The sequence below is a fragment of the Planococcus citri genome, chromosome 1 (assembly GCF_950023065.1).
Source record: "Planococcus citri chromosome 1, ihPlaCitr1.1, whole genome shotgun sequence".
In the NCBI taxonomy this organism is placed as follows: domain Eukaryota; kingdom Metazoa; phylum Arthropoda; class Insecta; order Hemiptera; family Pseudococcidae; genus Planococcus; species Planococcus citri.
Window position 1 is genome coordinate 47,001,138 of NC_088677.1, and position 24,347 is coordinate 47,025,484.

General features: G+C 32.7%; 5 protein-coding genes and 1 long non-coding RNA gene across 6 annotated transcripts; 4 read left to right on the forward strand and 2 right to left on the reverse strand.

Moving 5' to 3' along the window:
• The first annotated feature begins 1,220 nt into the window (after nt 1-1,220).
• LOC135832333 (uncharacterized) lies at nt 1,221-4,913 on the forward strand. Its single transcript, XM_065345513.1, has 8 exons — nt 1,221-1,670; nt 1,796-2,018; nt 2,100-2,169; nt 2,775-2,871; nt 3,042-3,262; nt 3,354-3,486; nt 3,559-3,727; nt 3,799-4,913. Exons 1-8 carry the CDS (start codon nt 1,532-1,534, stop codon nt 3,923-3,925), a joined length of 1,179 nt encoding a protein of 392 aa, XP_065201585.1. The 5' UTR covers nt 1,221-1,531; the 3' UTR covers nt 3,926-4,913.
• Nucleotides 4,914-7,990: 3,077 nt separating this feature from the next.
• ATPsyngamma (ATP synthase, gamma subunit) lies at nt 7,991-9,341 on the forward strand. The gene has a single exon (XM_065345527.1). It carries the CDS (start codon nt 8,300-8,302, stop codon nt 9,164-9,166), a length of 867 nt encoding a protein of 288 aa, XP_065201599.1. The 5' UTR covers nt 7,991-8,299; the 3' UTR covers nt 9,167-9,341.
• Nucleotides 9,342-9,494: 153 nt separating this feature from the next.
• Nucleotides 9,495-14,392, forward strand: spn-D (spindle D; the record flags this gene model as incomplete). The annotated part of the gene is made up of 8 exons (XM_065345528.1): nt 9,495-9,669; nt 9,739-9,824; nt 9,952-10,082; nt 10,161-10,267; nt 10,352-10,551; nt 10,646-10,774; nt 13,268-13,459; nt 13,550-14,392. Coding segments are annotated over 8 exons (1,059 nt in total), but the record flags the coding sequence as incomplete, so codon positions are not given.
• LOC135832342 (MYG1 protein) lies at nt 10,597-12,187 on the reverse strand. The gene is made up of 2 exons (XM_065345525.1): nt 10,863-12,187; nt 10,597-10,782 (listed from the first exon to the last, which is right to left on the reverse strand). Exon 1 carries the CDS (start codon nt 12,010-12,012, stop codon nt 10,927-10,929), a length of 1,086 nt encoding a protein of 361 aa, XP_065201597.1. The 5' UTR covers nt 12,013-12,187; the 3' UTR covers nt 10,597-10,782; nt 10,863-10,926.
• LOC135832343 (annexin B9-like) lies at nt 13,514-17,293 on the reverse strand. The gene is made up of 8 exons (XM_065345526.1): nt 16,979-17,293; nt 16,707-16,883; nt 15,394-15,598; nt 15,236-15,315; nt 15,099-15,171; nt 14,841-15,014; nt 14,563-14,744; nt 13,514-14,480 (listed from the first exon to the last, which is right to left on the reverse strand). The coding sequence occupies exons 1-8, from the start codon at nt 17,006-17,008 to the stop codon at nt 14,430-14,432; spliced, it is 972 nt and encodes a 323-aa protein (XP_065201598.1). The 5' UTR covers nt 17,009-17,293; the 3' UTR covers nt 13,514-14,429.
• Nucleotides 17,294-17,332: 39 nt separating this feature from the next.
• LOC135832347 (uncharacterized) lies at nt 17,333-19,124 on the forward strand. The gene is made up of 2 exons (XR_010556300.1): nt 17,333-17,915; nt 18,771-19,124. It is a non-coding gene; the product is annotated as an uncharacterized LOC135832347 (long non-coding RNA).
• The last annotated feature ends 5,223 nt before the right edge of the window (nt 19,125-24,347 follow it).

Here is a 24,347-nt window from a genome sequence, read left to right on the forward strand (position 1 = left end):
TACGTATTTTGGACGCCTCTTTTTTCCTTCTCTGATCAAATGCATCTGGCAACATAATTGTTTTTTGGATACGTAAATGAATCAAATCCAATTATTGAACTCTTGGAAAAAATGAACGTTAGCAAACTTTCCAGCTGGAAAAAATATTACATACTTATATGAGATTCTGATAATTCTGCAACACTGCAAGGCTGTATTCATTTGAGCACAGAACACCCAAATTCCAATTTACATACTTACACCAACTTTTTCTCATCTCAAGCCCTCAAGGAACATTTATTTTGAACTTTCAATTTAAAATTTTGAATTAACTATAGATAAGTACGTTAAGTAAGTACCTATCTTGGTTAATTTATTACTCGAATTATAGATATGTATCACGCAGAAAGTATAATGTATTTATGAAATCAAAAACTGCGTTGATTGACAAAAATACGATTCCTAAAAATAATACCTAATAAGTAGACTTCCGCTTATCCCTTTGCTTATCCGGACAGCCGTATTATCCGAACGAAAAAAATTCTCCCAATTATTCGGATTTTTCGATTTTCTGAAGAAAATCCGTCTTATCCGACCAAGTTTACAAAAATATGCAGTTGTAATTATGCAGCACAACTTTGATTTTTTCGGAAATGGCGAGATTATGAGGACAGAAAAAGATTAATTGGATTACAAACTTCTACTGAACCTTCTTTTTTTGAAAACAATTGTAATGTGAACATACCTTCATAGCCAAAAAATTTTGTAATTTTAGTTTTTGTTCATTTTTATGTTCTTTTTGTAAAGAAATAAACTAATTTTCCCTTGCACTTTTTATTAAAAATTGAAAAAAATCATTTTCTATCAAGAATTTGACAAAAAAAAGTATGCGATTCGTTTTATCCGGATTTTTGCTACAAAAATAACGATGATAATTGATAATAATAAAACAACTACTCAGCAGTAGTTCATCGAAACATCGAAACAAGCACACCTGTGCAAAAAAGTACTTCTACTTAAAATCTAGTAGATATAGAAAATGCTCACTGCCTTATTAAAACGTGTAGTCAAACCTTCTCAACTACCTTGAGTTGAGATATTTCACTCGAATTCCTGGAAAATATAGCCTTCTTCCACGTACACTGGTATCGCGTTGATTTAAATGCTGAAGGGGCGGCCGGAGGTGAAGTGGAAGAAGACTCTTGGAGCCAGAGCAGTAAGCAAACGTAATATTGCGTGTCTTTGTGTGTTTCTAGAGTTTCTAGCAGGGTAAAACGTATCCGGAGGAAGCATCGTGATTGGCCAATCTGCGAGATAGCGGTGTCTTCGAGAGTTTTTCAATGTAAATTCATACATTTCAAAAAAACCAGTCGTAGTCGTAGTAAGAGGAATAACAATCATATGCGAATGCCGAATTGGCCGATTGCGTTATTTGCGTTAACGAATTTAGTGCAGTCAAGTGATCAGTGAATTAGTGATTCAGTTCATTTTACGGAGTGTTCGCCCTTGTTATTGTTTCTAGTTTGAGTTTATTTTAAGCTTTCTGAACAAGATGAGTTATTTTTTAAATCTAATCAATAACCTTGATAGGTTAAGTTTCGCGAATCGAGTTGCAGTTTACGTATACTTGAGACATCATCTTACTTTGGACGAAACTCAGGCACAGTGCAGTTTAAATGCCTCTAACCCAGGTGAATTTTACTCAATTTAAAATTTTCGTTCTGTTGACAATTTTCTTGCTTATTTTCATATTTTTTGTGATTGGTAAATTTCTTTCAAAAATCGAAATTGTTCTTGATCTGTTTTTCAATTTTAGAATTTTACAAAGGACTTCTCTGTAAGAAGAAAGAGCTTGCTATTGTTGAAGTGTATGATACTTTACCATACATCGGCGTCGCCAATTTTACCTCGAAAAATGCATTCCTCAAGGTGCTGCCAGTTTTACTCAGCTACTCTACTTTGTATGAGATGAAAGTGCAATATGTTTCTCAAATTCTCGATATGTTGAGAGTGCACCCTGCTTTCATCAATGATGCTAAGTGAGTATAGAACTTTAAGTCGATAGGAAAATGTATAATTTCGTAACAGGACGACCTTATAATATACATTTTTTTGTGTAGAATTTTCGAGCAGTGGTTCATTGTATTTCACAAACGGCAGCTGTGTCGTACTCGTGAGTTCTCTTATAAAGTGAGTAGACTCGACTGCTAAACCAAAGTTGTATCGAGTAGATCAATCAAAATGCCCCTTCATGCCTGAATTGAAGTGGTTTTTAATTTTTTTTTTCTCAATCTTGACGAGATAGATTACTTACACTAAATGTATTCTTTTTGAGCTGACATTTTAGTCGCAGAGTGCTCTTGATGGGTGTTTTAATCACAATTAGGTGTCGATGTTTAAACTCCTTCCCTGTTTTTTAATTTTTCACATGTTCGTGGTACTAGGTACATATAAATATTAAGCAAATTGGCGTTTTTTTGAAGAATAAAACCTATGTTTTTCATGATGTAAATGAATTCTGGAGTGAAAAAAAAGGATACTGCTTAAGTGCTTAATCTTCAAAATGTTTTTCAAATTGTTGCTTCCGAATCCGGTAGATAATCGGGAGCTTTCTCTTTCCTATCTGAAATATTGCCCATAGATTTTCGCACTTGATCGTTACTAGAATCACCAATTGAAAAGTACCTCATCGAAATGTAGTCGATAATTCGATATGCTTTTCCCCTAAAGATACGTGTTAGTGAATGTAATACTTATTTTCCTTAAAATTTTAATTGTTTTTGTTTTGCTTTTAGGACGAATTCTATTTCCAAAATTTGCCGAAAATGGATCCAGTTCCAGGAAATTATTTTTCTCTGTGCGTCGGTTATTCTGATATTTCTTTGCTGAGAGGTGATTATTAATGCGAATTTTTGTCTCGTCTTCCTATCCTATGTTGTCTTATTATACGTAACTTACTTTTGCAATTGCTTATTTTATGTAGGTACATTAGTAATGAGAATGACTAAAGCGTATATGTATATGCCTGCTTAAAATCTAATACGATTTTTTGTTTGGTTCAGCTTTTCACAGATGGCTAAGACTTCATCGCCTTCATAAATATCTGTTCGTATTCGCGAATCTAAAGTACGAGCAAATTATTCTGATCGACGAGACCAACATCGATGATATGGTGAGCAGCGTCGCCATTTTCAACATGACTATTGGCGCAAAAAATAAGATACTGAGAGAACTTGCCGAGCTTCGTAAAAGAAGCGAAATGTTATTGAGCAATGTCATTCGGGTAAAAATGCTTGTCCATCTCTTTAGAATTTCGTTTTTGAATAATCTTTAAAATATTTCTGTGCATTTACGTAACATGTACCCACTTGCAGAAAGTTTATTATAATGCGAGCGATCTTGAAGAAGCAGTTCGAATAATCAAAAAAATTTTGAGAACTCCCATCAAAGTTGATGACGATTTTAATGAAAATATTCCCGCGCTGCTTGTAAAAGCTTTGAAAACTGGTAAGGAATTGACCGATTTTATTCATTTGTGTGTGTGTATCTAATATTAATTTTTCTTGTGATCTTTTGCAGTGTGTGAAACCATTCTGCTGGATTGTGTAACATTCAGTGAAGGGATGATTCCCTTGTACGGTTTATTGATATCGGTTCTGAAAGAAGCATGGAACTATACCATCTTCACGTGTCAGGATAAAGACTGGTTCAACGAATGGAGAATAGCTTTATCTGAAAAAATTAACAAGTAAGATACCATTAGTTTAGATTGCAGGGATGTCCAAAAAATTGGCATAACCTTTTCTCATTCGTTTACAGCAATTTCAATTCTTCACCGGTGACGATGTCTAGATCTGCTAGCGTTATATGTCTTCCAGATTTTATGAATTCGAGATCTGCAAGTGCTATATGCCTTCCAAATCTGAAGGAAAATCTCAAACTTTGAATTGGCTTTCAATCGCTTTTTAATTATTTTACCTATTGTGTTTTTTTTATTATAATCGTAATCATTTTTCCTGTTATTTTCTTACGATCGTGTTATAAGTACTTCGTAGATTAAGATTATTGATTGAAAATTCAGTCTTTTTAAGTTTTTATTTGTATGGAATTTCCGAGTTTCTTATAGTTTCATTTCAGTTTTGTTATTCGGTTTCTCATTTTAAGAATTTTAGTTCATTTTATCGAAAACTTGAGGTACATACATAGGTATTTAGTACCTTCACGTTTATATTCGTTTCAAGAAAGTGTTTTTTTGTTTTATATTACTACCTATTATTGATAGATGTTTTCATACCGTAATTTGGTGTTCTTTAAATTTATATTTTAAGGGAACCTAGTTCTTTATAGAATGTATTTCCCCATTTGTTGAATTTTATTTTCGTTTCTATTAATTAATTTGATCTTAATTGAATTATCTGTTTTTTTTTCTCAAATGAATATAATATACATGCTTATAATTTGAAGTTTATAGTAAACGTAATTTTTTTCAATTCCATTGAATCTTAATTCGCTTATTAGTTTTACCTACTCTTATTGCTTATTGGAAAAGTAATTTCGTATTCACTTATTCATGAAATTTTGTATCCTGTTGAAAAGAGAAATATTTTCATTTATAATGTAATATATGTTTTCAGGAAGCGTATGTATTTCTGTGTAGAATGCATTTTTTAATGTTGATTTTTTTCATTTTCGGTTCATTGTAAAAGTCAATTCTGGGCGAGCTAAATTCTCACCATGTTTAGATGGTAGTTTTAATTTAACATGTGTCTAATTTTAATATACTAATCACCGTAATTATTTGTTATGCTTGCCTATTTGAGGAATTTTGTTTCTTTACTGTTCAATATTAATTTTGTTAGCCAATTTTTTGCAAATAGCATTCATTCAAATTCGATTAAATCAACGTTTATTTCAAACGCTGTACAATTTATTGAATATAATTTCATAACAGAATCATTTTATAAATCAATATTCAATTTCATTGGATTTTGAGTACTTATGTCTCGGAATTTTTCATATTGAGATTCCTTTTTTTTGTTACAATGCTGTTAAAATGATGAGATTGAGAATATGTGGGGAGATCGCTACTATGCTATCGTGAGTTCTAGTAATACTTCTTATGGCTGTGATTTCAAGGGTAAATTTTTACCCAAATTTGATATCCCATTTCGCCACACTTCCATGAAAAATAAATTGAACACGTGTTGATGGTTTCGACGCGGCGCCTAAAGTTCTATCACAAGGGTAACGAAAGCTTTGTTATCAAAGAAAAAACACTCCTTGTAAACGGTAAGTGTGCATAAAATTTCTACGCATTTTCTTTTATAATTTACTGTTGACGTGGTAATACCTTCCGCCTGCTATGTCAGCAACATGTGTCAAGCGTATGTAGGTATGTTTGCCTAGTTTCACTTTTCAAGGAATGAAACGCTTTTCGTCTCTAGAAATAAACAGTTTGTTTTGTTTTTTTTTTTTTTTTTAAATACATACAATGCCAAAATTTAATATTAATTGCATTACACAGGGTGAAAGCACAATTTTTCGATTTTTCACTCATTCGCATGTATTTATAAGTGATATCGCAGTAAAGTGGTACGTTACGTGTGCGCTTTGTATATTTGCATTAAATAGCAATTTTCTTTCCAAGTACCTACCTACGTGTATCAGAGTGGGAAATTTACAAATATGATGTTCCTTTATCTTACCTAACCAGTTTTTCTTTACTTACTTAATAGGAAAATCATTTTAAAATAATTTATGTTAGCCTTCTTTTGAAAATTAATTAACTTTTTCTGCGTACATTTACGCAATAGATGCTACTACGATGAAATGTTGACATTTTATTATTTTCAGAAAATTCTATTACATTTTTGGTGTGATTAATTAATTCAAAATTATAATCAATTACTCATGTAGATAATTGTACTGAAATTATTTTCCATGAAAGTAGCCTACGGTAGACATGATTCAAGTCGGATGGTTATAAATTTTTGTTAATCAGTTTTATTTCGTAGAATGAGAATACTCTTAAAAATTAAACAATATATGTACTTGATGAATTTCACGGTTGCAGAATAAGACAGTGTTCGGAGAAATGTCCGCAATGGTGTTTTTCCTGAAAAAAATCCGTAATGAATCAGTAATGTATGGTTATAAACTGAATCAATTCAAATAAAAGTAGTTGGAATTCATAATCTGCATTCCAGTTGAAATCAAAGCTCTCCCAAATTATTATTTTAATTTTCATGCGGCAATACGTTTTATTAACATATAAATTAAGCTTTAAAGGTATTTCATAGTTATCACAACAGTAAACGATTATCTAGGTTTGAATAAAAAGCTTTTCATCTTTTGTATGCATTAATAAGGGTCTTTGTGGCGTACATGTACACTACTTCTTACATATTTTGTAAAATGGAAATTTTCGTTTGATAGTATAACATGATATGATCTCATTCACGCTTCAAGAATCGAATAAGCCCGTAAATGAATCTGGCCAAAGAAAAATAATATTGACAAAATTTACTGGCGCAGCTTTTTTTAAAATTAAGTATATGAAGATTAAGAATTTTGGTTAGGTGCTTCGTGCAAAAAACAGAGAATACGTAACTCATTAAAAAATATTTTAAAAAACTGTGCCCAATTTTAATAATTTATTTCACCTGAATTTTTCAAAACAGAACTAGAAGTAAGAATAATCCCAAACTTTGGAAAAATTCTTCCTACAAAATTATAAATTTTCAGTGTCACTGTCAGGACTCGAGAGGTTGTTCTATCTCAATAACCCGGACTCATGTTTTCTATGTAGTATAATACAATGCACTACACTACACACAATACATACATACTTACTACAAATGAGGAGCTTGGTGACAAAGTTAGACAAACGCCATAGGGTTGATTTTGAGAAAATCTATGTTTTTTGTTACAAAAATATACAGCATTGTAAAGGTGGGAGATATTTGACAAATTGTAGTGATGATACTGAGTAACAAAAATACAAAAAATATCCTTCCACCATCACCCCCCACCACTATTAAAAAGAATCTGAAAATGCACTTGTCTGATTTTGAAACCAAGATGAAGATAATTTGAATTTGATGCTGTCTAGATCAGTTAGGTTTTGATACGTATAGGATTTTTAACCCTCTTTCCATTTCTGAGGTCCCTTAGTTTCAAAATAATACATAAAAGGTCAAAAAACGCGATCAAAGTTGCGCCTTAGTTTCAAACACGGACATGTGAACATTATCTTAGTTTCAAAATGAGACATATCCTATCATCTTAGTTTCAAAAACAGACATATCCTGGATATGTCTGTTTTTGAAACTAAGACAATTTGCACATGTCTGTGTTTGAAACTAAGGCAAAACTTTGAGCACGTTTTTTACCCTTTTACGTACTATATTGAAAATAACAGACCTTAGCAATGAAAAGAGCGTTAAAAATCCTATAAGAATCAATATCTAACTCAATTTTTGTAAATGTGGCGTTTGTCTAACTTTGTAACCAACTTCCTCAAATTTAAATTTGAAAATTGGTTACTCTTATTTTTTACAAACTAGAGGAATAAAAATAACGGCAATATTTATTTTGCATACAAATTAAAAATTCAATTTCGTTGAATATTTTGCTTTTGAATGATACATGAATGACCAAATTATCTTTTGCTCGTTTTCAGAAACTTTTGATCTCAATTCTCAAACTCACTCACCACAAGTTACATTCTAGGTAATCTAAGTTTGAAAATATCGATTTCGAGATTCTAGAATCTACGAATCTAGGTTTTCACTTTCACTAGTTTCACTGCATATTTGAGTTTAGGAATTTTCAATTTTTCATTCAAAAAGAATACATCATTGATTATATTATTATATTTTATTTTAAAAAAAAAGAAAAAGTTAACATAGAAAAACTTAATAGGTAAACAACTTTGTGCACCTTCTTAAATGTGATGACGTCATGGTTCATGGTAACTCGAGGAAATAAAAAAACTAGTGCCTTTCGTTGCGATAACATGAAAAGTGACATTGACTCGGCGACGTACGAGTTTGTTCTTCGCTGATTTATGGTTAGCTTTTTAATTTTTAGTTAATTTAGTTATTCAATTTAGAAAAACGATCGAATCGTAATAATTTTCGAAAACGTTCGAACATAGTGCGGTGTTCCAATCACTCGACAGTTAAGAACTCAATGATGGTATGTTAGTGTATGATTATTAAAAAATCCAATATTCACTTCGATAGAACGCCTAATCAGTGTTAGATCAAATCCTGTAAGTTGATATACTTTTCGAAAATACTATTATTAAACCGTGAAAATGTTGGCACGTACATCAATCTTACAACCCTTCATTGGGCAACAACAGCAATACAGAGGTATGGCAACCTTGAAAGCCATCTCTATTCGACTGAAGTCGGTCAAAAATATCCAAAAGATCACCCAATCAATGAAGATGGTGTCAGCTGCGAAATATGCTCGAGCTGAACGAGAACTTCGTCAAGCCAGACCCTATGGTGAAGGAAGTACTGTATTCTATGAAAAACTGAAACCCGAAGTCTCAGAGGAACAGCCTAAAAAATTGATTGTTGCTATCACCTCAGACCGAGGTCTTTGCGGTGCTGTTCATACCACTGTAGCTAGACAAATTCGTAATGAATTGCAGGAGGGCGGTGAAAACATCCAAGTCGTTTGTATTGGAGATAAATCTCGCGCAATTTTGCAACGTTTGTACGGAAAAAATATCGTTCTAGTAGCGAACGAAGTTGGTAGAAAACCACCAACGTTTTTGGATGCGGCTCGTATTGCTGAACAGATATCTAGACAGCAATATACTTCTGGTAAAATAGTATACAACCGATTCAAATCGGTAGTATCGTATGTTACTTCGGAATTACCGTTGTATAATAAGGAAGCCGTTGCCGCTTCGCCCAACATCGCGCTCTACGATTCAGTTGATGAGGATGTGTTACAAAGTTATATGGAGTTCTCATTAGCTTCCTTGTTATATTATACTTTGAAAGAAGGAGCCTGCAGCGAACAATCATCCCGTATGACTGCCATGGATAACGCTAGTAAAAACGCCGGAGAAATGATTGATAAACTCACATTAACATTCAATAGAACTCGACAAGCTGTCATTACTCGAGAGTTGATTGAAATTATTTCGGGAGCTTCAGCTCTTTAATTGTATTTAAGTATCGTCAGCAACTATATTTTTCCAACATCTGTTTCTAATTTGTTAATTGATTAAAAATTGAGTAGTTATGGATTGTAAAAATTTACGTGAAATATATTCGTAATTTATCATGTTGATTACTGTAATGCTTCGTGATCTGTAGAATAAACGGTTGATAAATTTTGTTGAGACACATTATTGTTCTCTCGTATGCATTGAAGAAATCACTATTTTGATTGTGTGAGGAGGCGAAGTCACGAAAAAAATAGCTGTTGATTCTCTCAATATTCATTTGCAGACACAAATTCTATTTTTTTAAAACTTCCTTTCTGTCAATTTCTTTCTTCGAACGTCACATTTGGCAAGAATATGCGAAATAACTTGGGTGAAACTGCATTTACAGATTCAAAGGCCATTATGGACTCTGCCCATTTCTGATCTATTACAAAATAAGCTCAAAGATGCTGGTTTTGATTACGTTGAAGATATTTTACACGAAGCAAATGCTGAAGGTAATAGGAAACAGATTTTCATCATTTTCCGAGAATATGTAATGCTGAAGAGAGTCATTTTGTTTACAGCAACTAAGCAAATCGTACAAGACACGAAACTAGACCTTACACAGTTCACCAAGATATCAACAAAAACCGCTTTAGAAGCGCTAAAGGTATCCATCCGTGCGTCTTTTTCAGTTATGCATATACGAGCCGCTTCTATGCAATCAACATTAATTCGAACTTGCGAACGTTCGAGTTCATTATATACGTGAATTTTCATTTTATTAATTGTTCCAGGCTGACATCGAAAATGATGATAATATAGTGACATTTTCAAAAGCTATTGATGATTTATTTGATGGAGGTATTCCTACTGGTAGACTAACTGAATTGATCGGAGCTCCTGGATGCGGCAAAACTCAGCTTTGGTAATGAATACCTACTTCATTAACGAATCATTATCAATTTCCAACTTGTAGGCATGAAATTGTTCTTGTTCTGTTTAGTTTACAATTGTGTGTCAGCGTTCAGATGCCTAAATTTCTTGGTGGCCTGGATGGTTACGCTGTTTACATAGAAACAAATTCCAACTTTTCTGTTAAAAGAATCAAAGGTAAATATAAGGAGCATTTCAGTCATACCTAGATAATAGGTACCAATTTGCTTCACCCTAAAAATAAATTTTGTTTCACGTCAGAAATTCATAAATCATGCGCCTCACACTGTGTCAATATTTCTCAAAAATTGCCTTCATCATCGCGAAGTGAAAGTGATCTACAGCAATTTTTAAAAGAAAATCCCCTGCGCAAAATAATCAAGTTTTCAGTAGAAAATGTAGAAGAACTGAGAAGCAGTATTTTCACTGTAAGATCACAGCTAGAAACTTCATCAAATAATGTAAGTAAACTAATCCTTTCGGTAAATTTTAAATAACATCAGTGATTAATTTTAAAAATTTATTGACATTTTACATTTCCGATTCTCTGTTCAGGTTAAATTGATAGTTATTGATAGCTTCATATTTCCTTTTTATCTGACTGATGCTGATTTGGATAGAACGAAGATGGTTACAGAAATTTTAATTCAGCTTCATCAACTGGCGTCTAATCATCACTTGGCAGTAAGTACCTGTAAAAACAAAAAATTGATTGCTACGTGTCGAAAGCGAATATTTTAAAGTATTCTTTACGTCTGATTCAATCACTCACATTCGGTGCTTGTGAATCGGAAAAATAGTTTGTATCGTTGAATCTGACATTTCGACATATTTTTTCAACTCTCTTCTTCATTCTCCAGTGATTTTACAGCCATTTGTAAGGCCCCTTCTCTCGTTTCATTCCCACCGATGAATCCATTATGATGAGCAAAAACGCAACCAGGTATTCCACTTTTTTCAGATAAAGCGTCATTTCTTAATCCTCTCCAACTTGGAGGAAGAAATTTACGGCAGACAAAGCTCTTATTAGTCACAGAAACACACATAACTCTGTAATTATCATCGGATTGAAATAACACGTAGGTTATGTCAGAACTTAAATTGAGTTCCTTTTCAATATCGAAAAAATGATCTTTCCAAGGGCAGTGTTGTTCTAACTCAATGATCTTACCCGAAGGATGAACATTGAATCTATTTTCTATCGCTTTTTCCACAATAGCTCTAGCTGGATAAACAACAAACGCCGCTGACTCTAAACTTTCAATAAATTCACCACCAACCAAATTCATAGCTTTTTGGAAATGTTCCTCCACATCGTAATCTTCGTCTTTCACATTCCAAGGTTTCAATAAATGCTGAACTCTAGCACTGACGTGAGTACAAATATTATAAAGAGGTTCTTTCGGATACGGTGGTAATCCGTTATCAGTTCCATCTATTTCTTGGATAAAATTTCCGTATACTCTTTTGTAAACATAATCGATCAATTTACCATCATTCGATTGCACTATTTTTTCTATAATTTTTCTGCCAAAATGATGATATATTAAACCCGCGCTGCTGAGTTTCACAGTAGTTTTCACGATGGAGGATAGCGTACTCATCGAATGGTTGAAACTTCTTTGATGATGATCGAAACGAAACTTCTCGGGATTATATTCGCCACCGACATCAATAACAATATCACAAGTGTTGAGAATTTCTTGATTACGCGATCGTACAATGGTCGCATGAGGATATAATGTCTTCAGTAGGAAACATCCGAGAGCTTCGTCACAATGAAATACTCCGTCGTGCGTTCCAATAACACATTTTGAGGCAAAATCAGACATTTTACGACTCGAGTGAAAATAGTGGTGATAACTCAATTTGAAAGTTCTTGAACCACAAAAATTAGGCAGAGTTTTGATAATACACCTCATATCACGTAACAACTGATTTTCGAATCACAAATGTCAACATTTTACCTGTTTTTTCAATTGAATTTTCTGTTAATTAAGCTGCAATTTTTTCAAAATAAATTACCATACCATAAAACACAATCACGTGTTTCGCACTTCGGTTCTCGGTGTTTACGTTTGTTTTACGACCATTTTAGACAAGCAGAAAATTATACGCGGAAAGAGCAAAATGAAATTTGTTCGGATTGGAATTTACGGATCAATACCTTCGTTATTACAAATTACGACACTTTACGAAAAAATTGAAAAATCGTCATATATTTTTAATTTTTTTTTTTCAAATATGAATGAAATAGTCGACGGAAACAGTCCAAATAGATTATTCTTTTTTTATAATATACATACCTATAATATGTATCACTGATTAAATAAACATAGGTACAAACGTAATGATTGAGGTGAGATTTGAGAATGTGATGAAATAATTATTATTTTGAATTTTTGAATACGGACTACCGAATACCTACATATTATATGTATTTTGCAATATGCATTTGCATGTTGCATTTTACAAAAAATCGACTTTGATTTGGACTTCAATAATTAATTCCCACAACTCCACCCGTCCACCGATTTTTTTTCCTCTTCCAAGTGCTAATCTGCTCTGCTTCAATCAGAGCTGTTACTACACCGTATTTCGAGTTGTGGAACAGTGGAAGTAGACAATGAGCATTGGGCATAGATCAATATCATAGATGACAATGACATAGAAAATGTCATTTGACTCATTTGAGGAATTAGGTTACCTTCACTTTCACGTGTGCTATATGAAACAATTTTTTTTAAAAGCAACTTCGAAACAAAAAATACCTGAATACATTATGAAAGCCCCTTTTATAATGACCGTAGAAAGCTAGGGTTTACGCCTTTACGAAAAAAACATAGACAAAATTTCAACGTACTTTTTTTACGGTAGCTGTTTGCGAATATTACGGGGAAGAAAGGGCTGAGGACTACGGAGCAGCAACTGAGCAACATAACATTGATTGTGCATCTCATTCTCGAATCGAATTAAATGTATCAAAATATTGTGATTTGAGTGACAAAAAAATAAAAATGAGAAGTTGAACGAAGGTATTCCCATTCCGAGCGTACCATATCAGAACAAACTTGCTCTTTTCGCGTGTAATTTGCTGCTAAAACTTTGATTTTTTATTTTTTTTCATATTTTTTTATTTTGAATTTTCGATCTTGTTTCTACATATTTTATTTTCAGGTCGTTATCACAAATGAATTAACAACGTGTATCTTGGATAATGGTGCTACGGAAGTTACGCCGAGCTTGGGAGAAAGTTTTGCCCATATAATTCACAATCGTGTAATGCTGGGAAAACAGAAACGCGATGATTTTTATTCCGCCATAATGCAAAAAAGTTTTGAGTATTCTTCCGGTAGCGCTTATTTTCAGGTATGTATGGTGGGATATATTTCATCTTACGTTAGTGAAAATAGGAGAAAACAATCACCTGAACATTTGTATATTTTTTTAAAATCATAGATCTGCCAGGACGGTGTAAGAGATGTCCCAACGGAATAACTAACCTCAGCTTGATTCGTGATTACGTTTTTTTATACATTTCAATTGAAGATTTAATTTAAGGCAGAGTAATTAAGAACTATTCTTTAATAAAAAAAAATAAATAAATTCATGATAACATAAAATATCGTAACAAAAAATAAGTATACAAAGTAAAAAGTGTTTAAAAACTGAAGTCTAACAATGAAGACATCTGGTTCTTTTGTGAAAAAAGATACCTACTTATACGTTTTGTGGCAATGAAAATTCAAATGTTCGAACTCAAACATACATATTATTAATCACTATAATAGGGAAATGTATTCATGAATTTTGTGGTATCAAGTGCACTAAAACCACAACCTAATCAGTCTCGTTGTTCGTCATAGAAATAAATTATTCATCATCATTGAAAAATACCAAATTCAAAACTTTTAAAAACAATTCATAATATGGAGGCTATTCGTATTATTATAATATGGTCTACGGGAATTTTTTCAATGAAAATAACAAATATGTAATTTGATTGGGTTCCATTCCATGTCGCTCTATAGCTACTTATACAACAGAAGTTTCGTGTTTGCAAAAGATGTAGGTAAGTACGAACATAGGCATTTAAATATAAAAACAATAGTTTATCCGTACATTAATGAACATATATATCGCATGCACTTCAATGATAGGCACATAACAGATTAAAATACAAAATACAAATATAATACACAGCACATGATGCGTCAAACCGTCAAAATAAAGAAAATTGAGTCAACCAGGCGAGTTTGGTTTCATCGTCAAACTAAAAGCTGAAATACAAATACCTGCCAACTCGCTTTTGGAAAAATGGCTGATACCACTTTTGGAATTAAGAAACAATTTTCAGAAGTAACTTTCTGTAATCTCCGGATGTATCACCCTGTAACAAATTAAATTATATTTCGTAAATGCGATGCAAATCAATAAAATTTGTATAAAAGTTCAAACTAAATAATGATTACCTCGATCCATTTTTCCAAACTTTTACCGTACATTTTTTCGAAGGCTACTTTTATATCACCAAGGTCAATCTCGGAACGTGAAACTATTATTCGAATTAACGTTTTGTCATCCGTACCAATGCCTTTCATACTTTTATAAAGTCGTTCCGCGAAAAATTCCACCTTACTTCTTATACATTTCGCTAAATTGAAGCAAACATCGCGTTATTAATAAATTACTTAGCTCAGCAAATTTTTTGAGCTAAACAAAGTACATCTAAAAAATGCAGGAAAAATACCTAAAGCTTGCAGAGCTTTGCCAAGATCACCGGAAAATTCATTTTTAATCGATTGTTCAATATCACGTCCAGTTAGTTGCTCATATTCAGTGAATACTCGTCGGAGTTGTTGATAACTTCTCGTCACCAGAATACTATTGAATACGGATTCGTCCGTTCCCCATTTTTTTTCACCTTTAAGAAAAATTAGAAACTACATCATTTTTCATCTTGCACAATTTTTCTATCCAATATCCATTCAATCGAGTTGAAAATTACCAGCTTTATAAAGGGCTTCAGCATCTTGTTTAGCCGCCAATTCGTCAATAGTGGGGTCTTCACTTCTTCTTCCCTACGATAATAGTAGGTAAACATTCAAAGTAAAAATCATCAGTTATAAAATGAAGAATTCTCACCATTGATAAAGAAACACATAATCTGCGAAAGTGACCAGATGTATCTCCTTTCAAATCTTTTTCCAGCGTGTTGTGGAATACTATAATGGAAGGAAAATTAATTTCTTCACAAATTTTATAAAGTACCTATTTTATTTGAACTCTAGCCAGTTTCTTACATGTTTCGTAAAATTGGGCCACTGTTTGAATACCATAATTACTCAAGGTGCATAAAATTTCTATGATTGTATCTTCATCAGTGCCAATTCCGCTCATTGCGTTATGCAATTCTTTAGCATAATATTCAGGTAGTGGTGTCATCAATGCAACAACGAGATCTTCAAACTTGCCACTGAGTTCACTTTTTAAATCTTTGATCAAGTCCTGAATAGGAAAATGAAAAAATTGAAGGAAATTAAAATATGAATTGTATACCGGGTGTTCAAGAATAAGGGATGTTCGTGTTACCTAACAAAAAGAAGAGAAAATTCCCTGCATGAAATTTGGAAAATTGAATAATCATTTGAGAAATGTGCGTTTGAGTGATGGTTTCGATGAAACACGGCACATTTTTTTCGATTGTTATTCAATTTTTCAATTATGACTTGGAGAATTTTTTCCCCCAATTTGGCTTATCAAAACGCATCAAAACCCCTTATTCTGGGACACCCAGTAGACTATCGAATAATGATAAAATCAACATAGGTAGGTAAGCTTTTTTAAATTCGCTAATTACATTTTCGGTGTATCCGTGTTATCGTATGCGAACCTACGTAATACCCATCAATTATGAAGATGTGTAAGCGGTATTAGCAGAATGTACTCATAGTACATACATCAATTATTGAGTAAAATGTTGTAGATATGAAGATAATTATGTTCAATTTATTACTTTACTTATCGAATTTCCAACCGGAAACGACTTGATGATATGTACCTTTTATCAACTTGGCAAATACTAAGTTCTCGACGAATCATTAAAAACATGTTGCTTTTTATTTTACCCTTATTTTTCTTCAGAATAAAATTTCAATCGTTACATCTGGTGTGATGTAAACGTGGATGTGAAATTAATCCATCAAAAGTTAGCGGTTAAAAGCAGCTGGTGCGAAAATAGGTACCTACCAATGTTTCAATACAAACTAAACATTTAACAAATTCAACATTTTTCCAACTTCCAAGCAGCTGCCATGAAAGTGTAATAAAAATGGTTGGGTTACCATTTGGCATACGTCTCGATTTGTAAATAGGTACATACATATAACGCGCATCATTTTACTCGTAATCTCGTTCAGTTACTATGAGATGCTTGCTGAAAGTACCAACCAACTAATATTTACTTTTCCAACTTGTAATTAATTTTTCAGCAATTTACTACACTTTAGCACGCATACTTATGTTCACGGTATAACACGGGAACCGGTTTAGCTATAAGCGAGATGCAACATTTATATTATTACTTATTGAGAACATTATTCTACATTTTTCTTACTTTTCCAAACAAAGTTTTGTATCTGTCGATAATCTCTAAACGTTGTACCACTCCTCTAGCGCCTATAATGTCAATAATTGCTTGTTCGTCGGTACCTAATCCTTTCATAGCTTTCCTCAAAACTTCAGCATCAGCATTTGCATCAAAATTTTCTGCATTTTGCACAGTAGGCGTACACTAAACATATGTAGTTTTGTTAAAAATTTAGCAAGTATGTATGAATAAATTTTTTACAAATACCTAGGTAAAGTATTACAAAAAAAAGTGCTTACTTTCGTCGGGTAATATCTACTTCCGGACATCTTGGCGGATTAATTTCAATCAACAGGTATGTAAATGAGTAATCGATAAAGCGGTGAATGAAAAGTATGTAAAATTTAAAACAATGTGCGATTAACGAAGGAATTATACTTAATCGATACTCATAAACGTACGTATTTAGTTGAGAATAAAATAACGTTATATAGAGTTCGACCTCAACACATAAGTAATCAATAACAAAACCGAAAAACGTCACTGAATTATACTCATCTATATGTATCCGTAAACATGATTAATTTTTTCGTGGAAAGTGAAACTACTAACACTACTAACTAAAATTCCTTCTGTCTGCATGCAGTGTTAGTTTGTGATTGGCGTGGAACGTAGTTCTAATTTTATTTTCTAACCAAAGTTATACCTATTACCTACCATTTACCTTACCTACCATCGTAAAGTAATATTAGAAATTTTATCATTAATTTTTGTCAATTTTATGCCATGATGCCTGCTTAAAGAATATATAGGTGATCGTTAAAAATGACGAAAAAAATATAATTCCTACCTATCTATTTAAAGTATTTCATATGGTATCACTGGATACGTTTAATTGCCAAGGTTCCTTTTTTAAGATAACATGTGTGATCGCTGTACTGTTGCACCTACCTACTCGCACTATTATTGCGGTCATCATGTAAAAATCAACCTTGATGTATGTTATTACCTGTAAGTATATGTACTGTGTGAATTGAATATTTAGGTATGGAATGAACAGTACTCACTTTCGGCCCCGAGGCCCGAATCCTAAGCTTGGAACTTTCTGAGTCGCAGGTTCGCAGCCCAAAAATGCTTAAGTGGGCACAGTGGTACATATGTATATGTACTATAATGTTCATTTACCTACCTATACCTAATCAGTCCTTAATATTTGTCCAACATCTCTTAAATAAGGTTCGTATTGATATTGCATTTTGGATAAAGAATTAAGTTTATATAGGTAAAATACTGATCTCAGCTAGATCAGATTTGCATGGTTCATTAGAAACAAAATTCAAATTCTTCAAATAGATTTACCTATACATATTTTATTAAACTATCCTCAGAATTCAACAATGATAATCAATGGGCAATGTTATCATTAAAAAAAATCAACCCTTAATGGTTTTATAACGCAAATCTTGGCCTGATAACTACTAGTCGCTGGAAGTATTCAATCATTTCACGAAAAAAACGACTAGCATAGGTACCTAATATTTTTCCACAAAGGTCAATGTACGTAATACGTATGTATGTAGTTAAATTAGCCCCGTGAGCACCCAAGCCCCAAGGAGCACCCCTACAGACGCCCCAAAATAATTTTTGTATTAGAAATACATCAAATATCTACATGCCTATAATTATTCAAATGGTATTAGTATAGGTACCTAACTCGTGATTGGTTTTACTTAGAGCTGGGATTTTATTTTATTGCTTTGCATATTTTTTTATAGACTAGAATGAAGTGCATATTTGATGAGATCTCCACGAATCATGAAATTTTCTAACTAATGAGCCCATCCAATGTCATTTTGCATATTTTGCATATTTTAGACCAAATTGCATGTTTTATCATATTTAAGAGAAATCCCTGCAGATTTCTGAATATTTCAGCATTTTCTGGAATATTTTTGCATATCTAAGGAAATTTTTCAAAAATTGACATTTTCAAGACGTTTTTTGTTCAAAAAAATCACAACACTGCTAAAATGTCATCAAACATTTTTTTAAAATCGAAATATTGAAGCATTTTCATTTTTACTGGTGCAGTTTTTCAGATTTTCTCCTACAAACAGTTTTCAAAATCAAGCCTCACTGCCCCAGTGAACTAGAATGCTACAAATATGCTCCGACAGTTTTCAAAATCGAGCCAGTGAACTAGCATGCTACAAAATATGCTCCGATCGTGAGTTGCGATTTTGAAGATCTTTCAATTTATTCAAGGTGGTAATCTCAGAATGCGTTAAATAATTTGCATACAATCCCCTCAAGTTGCTACTTTTTTTAGTGGAATTCTCCTATTTTTTTCTTTTGTTTCTCGATTTTATGAATTTTATGATGAATTTATTACTATAAAATGACTTTGTTTTGCCATTTTTTAAAGTATATTTTTTTATCACTGCATTAATTTTGTTTTGAATTAACAGTTTTCACGTTTTTCAGCTTAGAAATCCTATTCAGGGGTATCTATGTCACTCAGACTGAAATTTTTGCATACCTATTTTTTGTATATACTTATTTTGGATGAGAAAATTGCATAAAATATTGCATATTTTCATAATATTTCTGCATAAAAATCCCAGCTCTTAGTTATACTCGTATGTGTATATTTCATGTAGGTATATGTCACCAACCTACATATTTAACAAAAAACTTGGTGTGGGGTTCTCAATTATTTATGAGCACATTTCACAGGTAGGTAAGATGTTCCACGCGCTTCTACAATTTTAAAAAACGCATATCTACCTGTACTTACCTTTGAATATTTTTCAAGTACAGAAATTACGGGTAACTGAGAGTAAGAATTGAAAATGAAATGAATTCTTACAAAATGGCCCATAATTTGGGAGTTTGTGACCGAGAGTTATTTTTGGTTATTACGTTACAGAATAAACGGATTTCAAGGTACAATACTGTTTGAAATCATTCGTTATCTTAAGTAGGCACTTGTATACTTATAGTTGATGTGAGTACCAATAGGGAGTCGATTATGAATTTCCGCTGATTGAAAAATGACAAATACTTGAGTTCAATTTCATGCAGTTGAGGATAAAGTATTTTTTTGGTAATGGCAACCTTGACATTCACTTTGTAACGGTTTGCTACAGAATTAAAATTAATCTTCACATGCTGCAAGGTGTTGCTAATTTCTCTAAAGGTAGATAATTTGCAACAAAAATTCGTACATTAAACCTCGATAAGTTATAACAAAACTAAAGCGTAATGGAGTGGTTTTTGAAGCAAAAAATAAGAAGAATTTTTCAACTTCCTAATGACGGAAATTCTTTACGTCTGTGTGATTTCTTTGTTCTGCATTTATATAATGTTAAACCTAATCATGCTAGTACTCGAAAAATTTTAACGTGAACAAATGCGTTGCAAATTGCAATACTTACCTAACAAGATGAGAAATTTTCTTTTTTTTGTTCCACAGTCATGGTGATTGGTGAGACTTGAGTTGTCGTGAACCCATTTTCAAATATTGATTGTAGTAAAGTATAGCCAAGTAAAGAATCAATTTAGTATGAATCAAGAGATTGGGAATTATTAGAATTTGAAAGATGGCGCAAAAACATGACTTCAGTTTCCAAAAATATATGAACTGGTTGTTGAAAAAAGGCGTATTTCCACTATAGCCAGTTTTGAGAAAATAAATTTTAAAAAGAGTCATGCAGTATGAGTTTTTAATTCATCACTTCTCATCAACGATATACATTATACATATTGAAACAGTAAACACCTACCTTATACATATGTACAACATCCTTCAACAAAATTTTGACATCACATTCCCTAACCACTTTTCCATAAAGGCAGCATGCTGACCTTATTAAAAATGTAAAATGAAGCCCTTTACAGCCCTTTACGCTAACGGATGGAATGAAAGCGAGATGCTTTGCAGGTGCGTCTAACCGAGAGCGTGATCCCATGCATTCAACTCATGGGCACCTAAAAAATTTTAATATTACATATTGAAAAAAATAAGATTTTGTATAGGCACCTACTAATAGATGTTTTTCAGTGGACCCATGCTTCCATACCTCACGTATAGTCATACTCATATCCTTACTGCCATTTCCTAGACAGACGTGTTTCGCTTTTTGCACTTGGAAGTTAAAACACTTACTAGCTTCATAGAAACACCTGCACAAAAATACATTTTCAATGTTTTATTGCAACAGAGGATAGTGCACAAAACTGATTAGCAAAACAACAGCCACAACAGGTATTTGCGAGTAGGTACCTACAATAATTTCAAAACATTGAATTTTTAACTGCTTCCTGTAGATGAAGTCAGACCATTGAAGGAAGTTCAAGTTGAAGAACATGTGTCAATGGGGAAAATTATTCAGAAACTAGCACACCTACTTAAGTACGACAAAATGTCTACCCAGTAAACATAAACAAAACCTCTCTGATAATGAAAAGTAATGAAAAAAGAAGGTAAAAAATCACGAACGAATAATATTTTGCACGTTCAGAAATCACTAATCAATGAACATTAGCTAACAGAATAATCGATTAGGCGCCTCTACCGTAGTACGTAGGTACCTATTATATGCAACAAAATAATGACTCATTCTTGCATATTAATTTGACGTAAACTTAGACTAATAGCAAGCACTTCACTTCGTCACTTCGAATGATTAGAATGCTTTATGGACCAAGTTGAAAGTTAACTAGAAAGCACTCGTGACCTGGCATCAATCTTCATACGAGTAAGTTTCGAGCAACATTGAACACTCTTTCAACGGCCATTTCCTCCTTTTATGGTCTCGGAATCCGCAAAATTTTCAAAAATCATCCCTTCTGCGAATCCTGCGTTAAATACAAATTTGGAATAGTTATTTTAATATTCCATGTAGATGATTAGAGAAAGTTGTTATTCCCGTATATAGTGTTCTTATTTACAAACTCTGTAATAAATAGGCCGCATAAGATCGATGTAACCTTCTCATTTAATCTATATAAGGTCATGATAATGTAAAATAGAAATATCTTGCTTCTAGGACAAATAATCTAACACCATAATCATTGATTATCTTTTCTATCAATATTTTTGCAACAAAAATATATGCCCTCAAACATTATCGAAAAAGTAAACGATGGGGCGGAAATTCTTATACAAATATGTATACGTGATACTTCAGTGAAAAGAAAGTATAACAAGATTTCAGTAAAACGTGTGATATGTCCTCTTGCTCTATAGGTGAAATATCTATTGATAATTCGATTACATATAGGTACACAGTTTGCGATTGCGAAATGAACGATTTTTCCACGAAAGAGGCGATAGCAAATTACCATTTTGGTGCCTGTTTCGTCGACTCTCAAGTAGACTTACTACATGGATTCTTATGTTGATTTTTCTTTCATATAGACCCAACTTATGAAGATCATCTGATTTTTTCGAATATTGGTCTTCACAATTCATGAATTCAATTGCGAAAAAATTTTAATTACCTACCTATTGGATTATTCTCTTGATAAAAAGCTAAAATAAAAGCATACTTCTAACTTAATTAGTACCTATCTCCCTAAGCTTTCATTTTTTTACGAATCATTTAAATGTTCGGGTGCATTGAAAAAGTTAATTTGATAATAGGTAATTTTATCATTTGAGGAGTGAGGTAGATGACGGTAATTTATTCATCGCGAGGCTAGATATGCCTGTGTACTTACATTGCGAGGGAACAAATTTTATCGAGTCGAAAATCCAGCTAATATCTTCCTTCCTGTTGAAAATAGCTGAAATTCGTCGAACATTTCTTGATGTTTTTGTTTTAAAAATATATTAAGCATCCTACTTAAATACTCGTAAGTATCTATACCTATCAGCGAAATCCTATTTTTACAAAAGGCCTCGAGAGTAATTTTTAAAGAAGATTTCGGCAAAAAAATACATCTCTGTGATCCGTGTCAAAAAGATATTTTTCTAAAAGTCCGAAAATCTCCATGTGTGAGACGCTCTATCGTCGTCATTGTCAACCGGAATCCTCAAGAGTCAAGTTACCCGATGATGGATTCTTGGAAATATGAAATAAATTGGATACATGTACCTACAATTGGTATTTCGATGTAGTGACTATGTTGAATATTGCCTTATACACTATACCTACAGAATTATACGAAAACCAATAAAACAGATGAAACAGATGTTAGACGGTACATGTGGATATACCTACAGTTGCTAAAACAAGAAGAGTTATTTAAACTTACATGACAACTGTTTCTGGAGAAGGTCAATAGGACATCCTTGAGATCATTCGAACTTTGAATAATGTATTGATGATTCGAAACACGTATGGCACAAATTTATTTTATGAGAAATACATATATACTTATTTTTAATAAAACTAATAATGCAAGTAGGGTAAATAAGTCAGTAAGTGTACGAAGTGTACAGGGTGCGCAGAAATATGGAGTAGGTACCCGCCAAAAAAGTTTTGTGTTAAATGTTTCGGTTGGTCACAGTTGATAATACATACGTAATACTTAATAATGATAGCACATGATTGATGATAACATTCCACCGCGATCATACGCATCTATTTCATGTTACCAACCTATATTTTTAACGAAAAACTTTCTGCGAGGTACTCAATATTTCTGCGCACCCTGTGCATACAATCCAAGAATTCATACCTATATACTTAGGTATTACTTACGTATACATACTTTACTTAGGCAATTATTTGATAAATTAATGCGAGAGATAAAAGAATATTAGACGCCTATTTCGGTGAGCCTGTTTCACAAATCTTCAAATTAATTGTGATCTACCACTTCTATAAGCACAACTTCCCTAATTATTCGTTAAAGTTGTTCTAATTAGGCAAAATGGTCTATAAATCAAACACTTTGTCGAAATTATTTCCATATCATCTTTAAAAAATAAATTCTCAAAAGACCCGACAATTAAGTAAAGTTCACGCCGCTCAATAAGTATTAGGTACTACATATGTAGGTAATGTATATATCATGTTCCATTTTTTTTCTTAAATTTTCCCTCATACACTGTGCGCGCTTATACTTAATTATACTATGCAATGCTTGAGTTTGACCAGTTTTTGTATGGATGAATAAAATTGGTCTGTTCTTTTACATAGGTACCTACCTTCGATAATAAGGATTATGCAATGGAGATATGTGAACAGTCCTTACATACTAATATTTTAAATTTTAAAAATTTGTTCAAATGAAATAGGTATAAGTATAGGTGCCCACTGTAGGTATTCAAAACTGTGTTTAACGATTCATTTAGATGATTTTTCTGCGAAAACAACTTCAAAAGAGGCAATAAATTACGAAGAATGTTTCCTAATCAAGGGGAAACCTAAATCATTGATGAAGACACGTCTGAATTTGATTAATTTCTTAAAATAGCAGTGATTTCACGATTCTGTCGACTCGTTGGAAGTCATCGTAAGCAAACGGCGAATTCAGCTCCGAGTTTGATTGAATCCCATGTTCATATTCTTAAGCATCGAGTTTTAGGTACCTATCTGTACAATGTAAAATTGAAAAAAACTGGGCGTAGCCAATTTACTTTGGCTCTTACTGCATGAAGATTGCTGATGGCGTACACACTGCAATCATTTTACTTTCTTCGCTATTGTACATAAG

Coding starts and splice junctions, on each gene's coding strand:
- LOC135832342 (XM_065345525.1), bottom strand. CDS start 12,012: ATGAGGTGTATTATCAAAACTCTGCCTAATTTTTGTGGTTCAAGAACT.
- LOC135832343 (XM_065345526.1), bottom strand. CDS start 17,008: ATGTCCGGAAGTAGATATTACCCGACGAAA. Junction 16,884..16,978: donor GTAGATATTACCCGACGAAA/GTAAGCACTTTT, acceptor ACATATGTTTAG/TGTACGCCTACTGTGCAAAA. Junction 15,316..15,393: donor GGCCCAATTTTACGAAACAT/GTAAGAAACTGG, acceptor CTTCCATTATAG/TATTCCACAACACGCTGGAA.
- LOC135832333 (XM_065345513.1), top strand. CDS start 1,532: ATGAGTTATTTTTTAAATCTAATCAATAACCTTGATAGGTTAAGTTTC. Junction 2,019..2,099: donor GCTTTCATCAATGATGCTAA/GTGAGTATAGAA, acceptor TTTTTTGTGTAG/AATTTTCGAGCAGTGGTTCA. Junction 3,263..3,353: donor TATTGAGCAATGTCATTCGG/GTAAAAATGCTT, acceptor ACCCACTTGCAG/AAAGTTTATTATAATGCGAG.
- ATPsyngamma (XM_065345527.1), top strand. CDS start 8,300: ATGTTGGCACGTACATCAATCTTACAACCCTTCATTGGGCAACAACAG.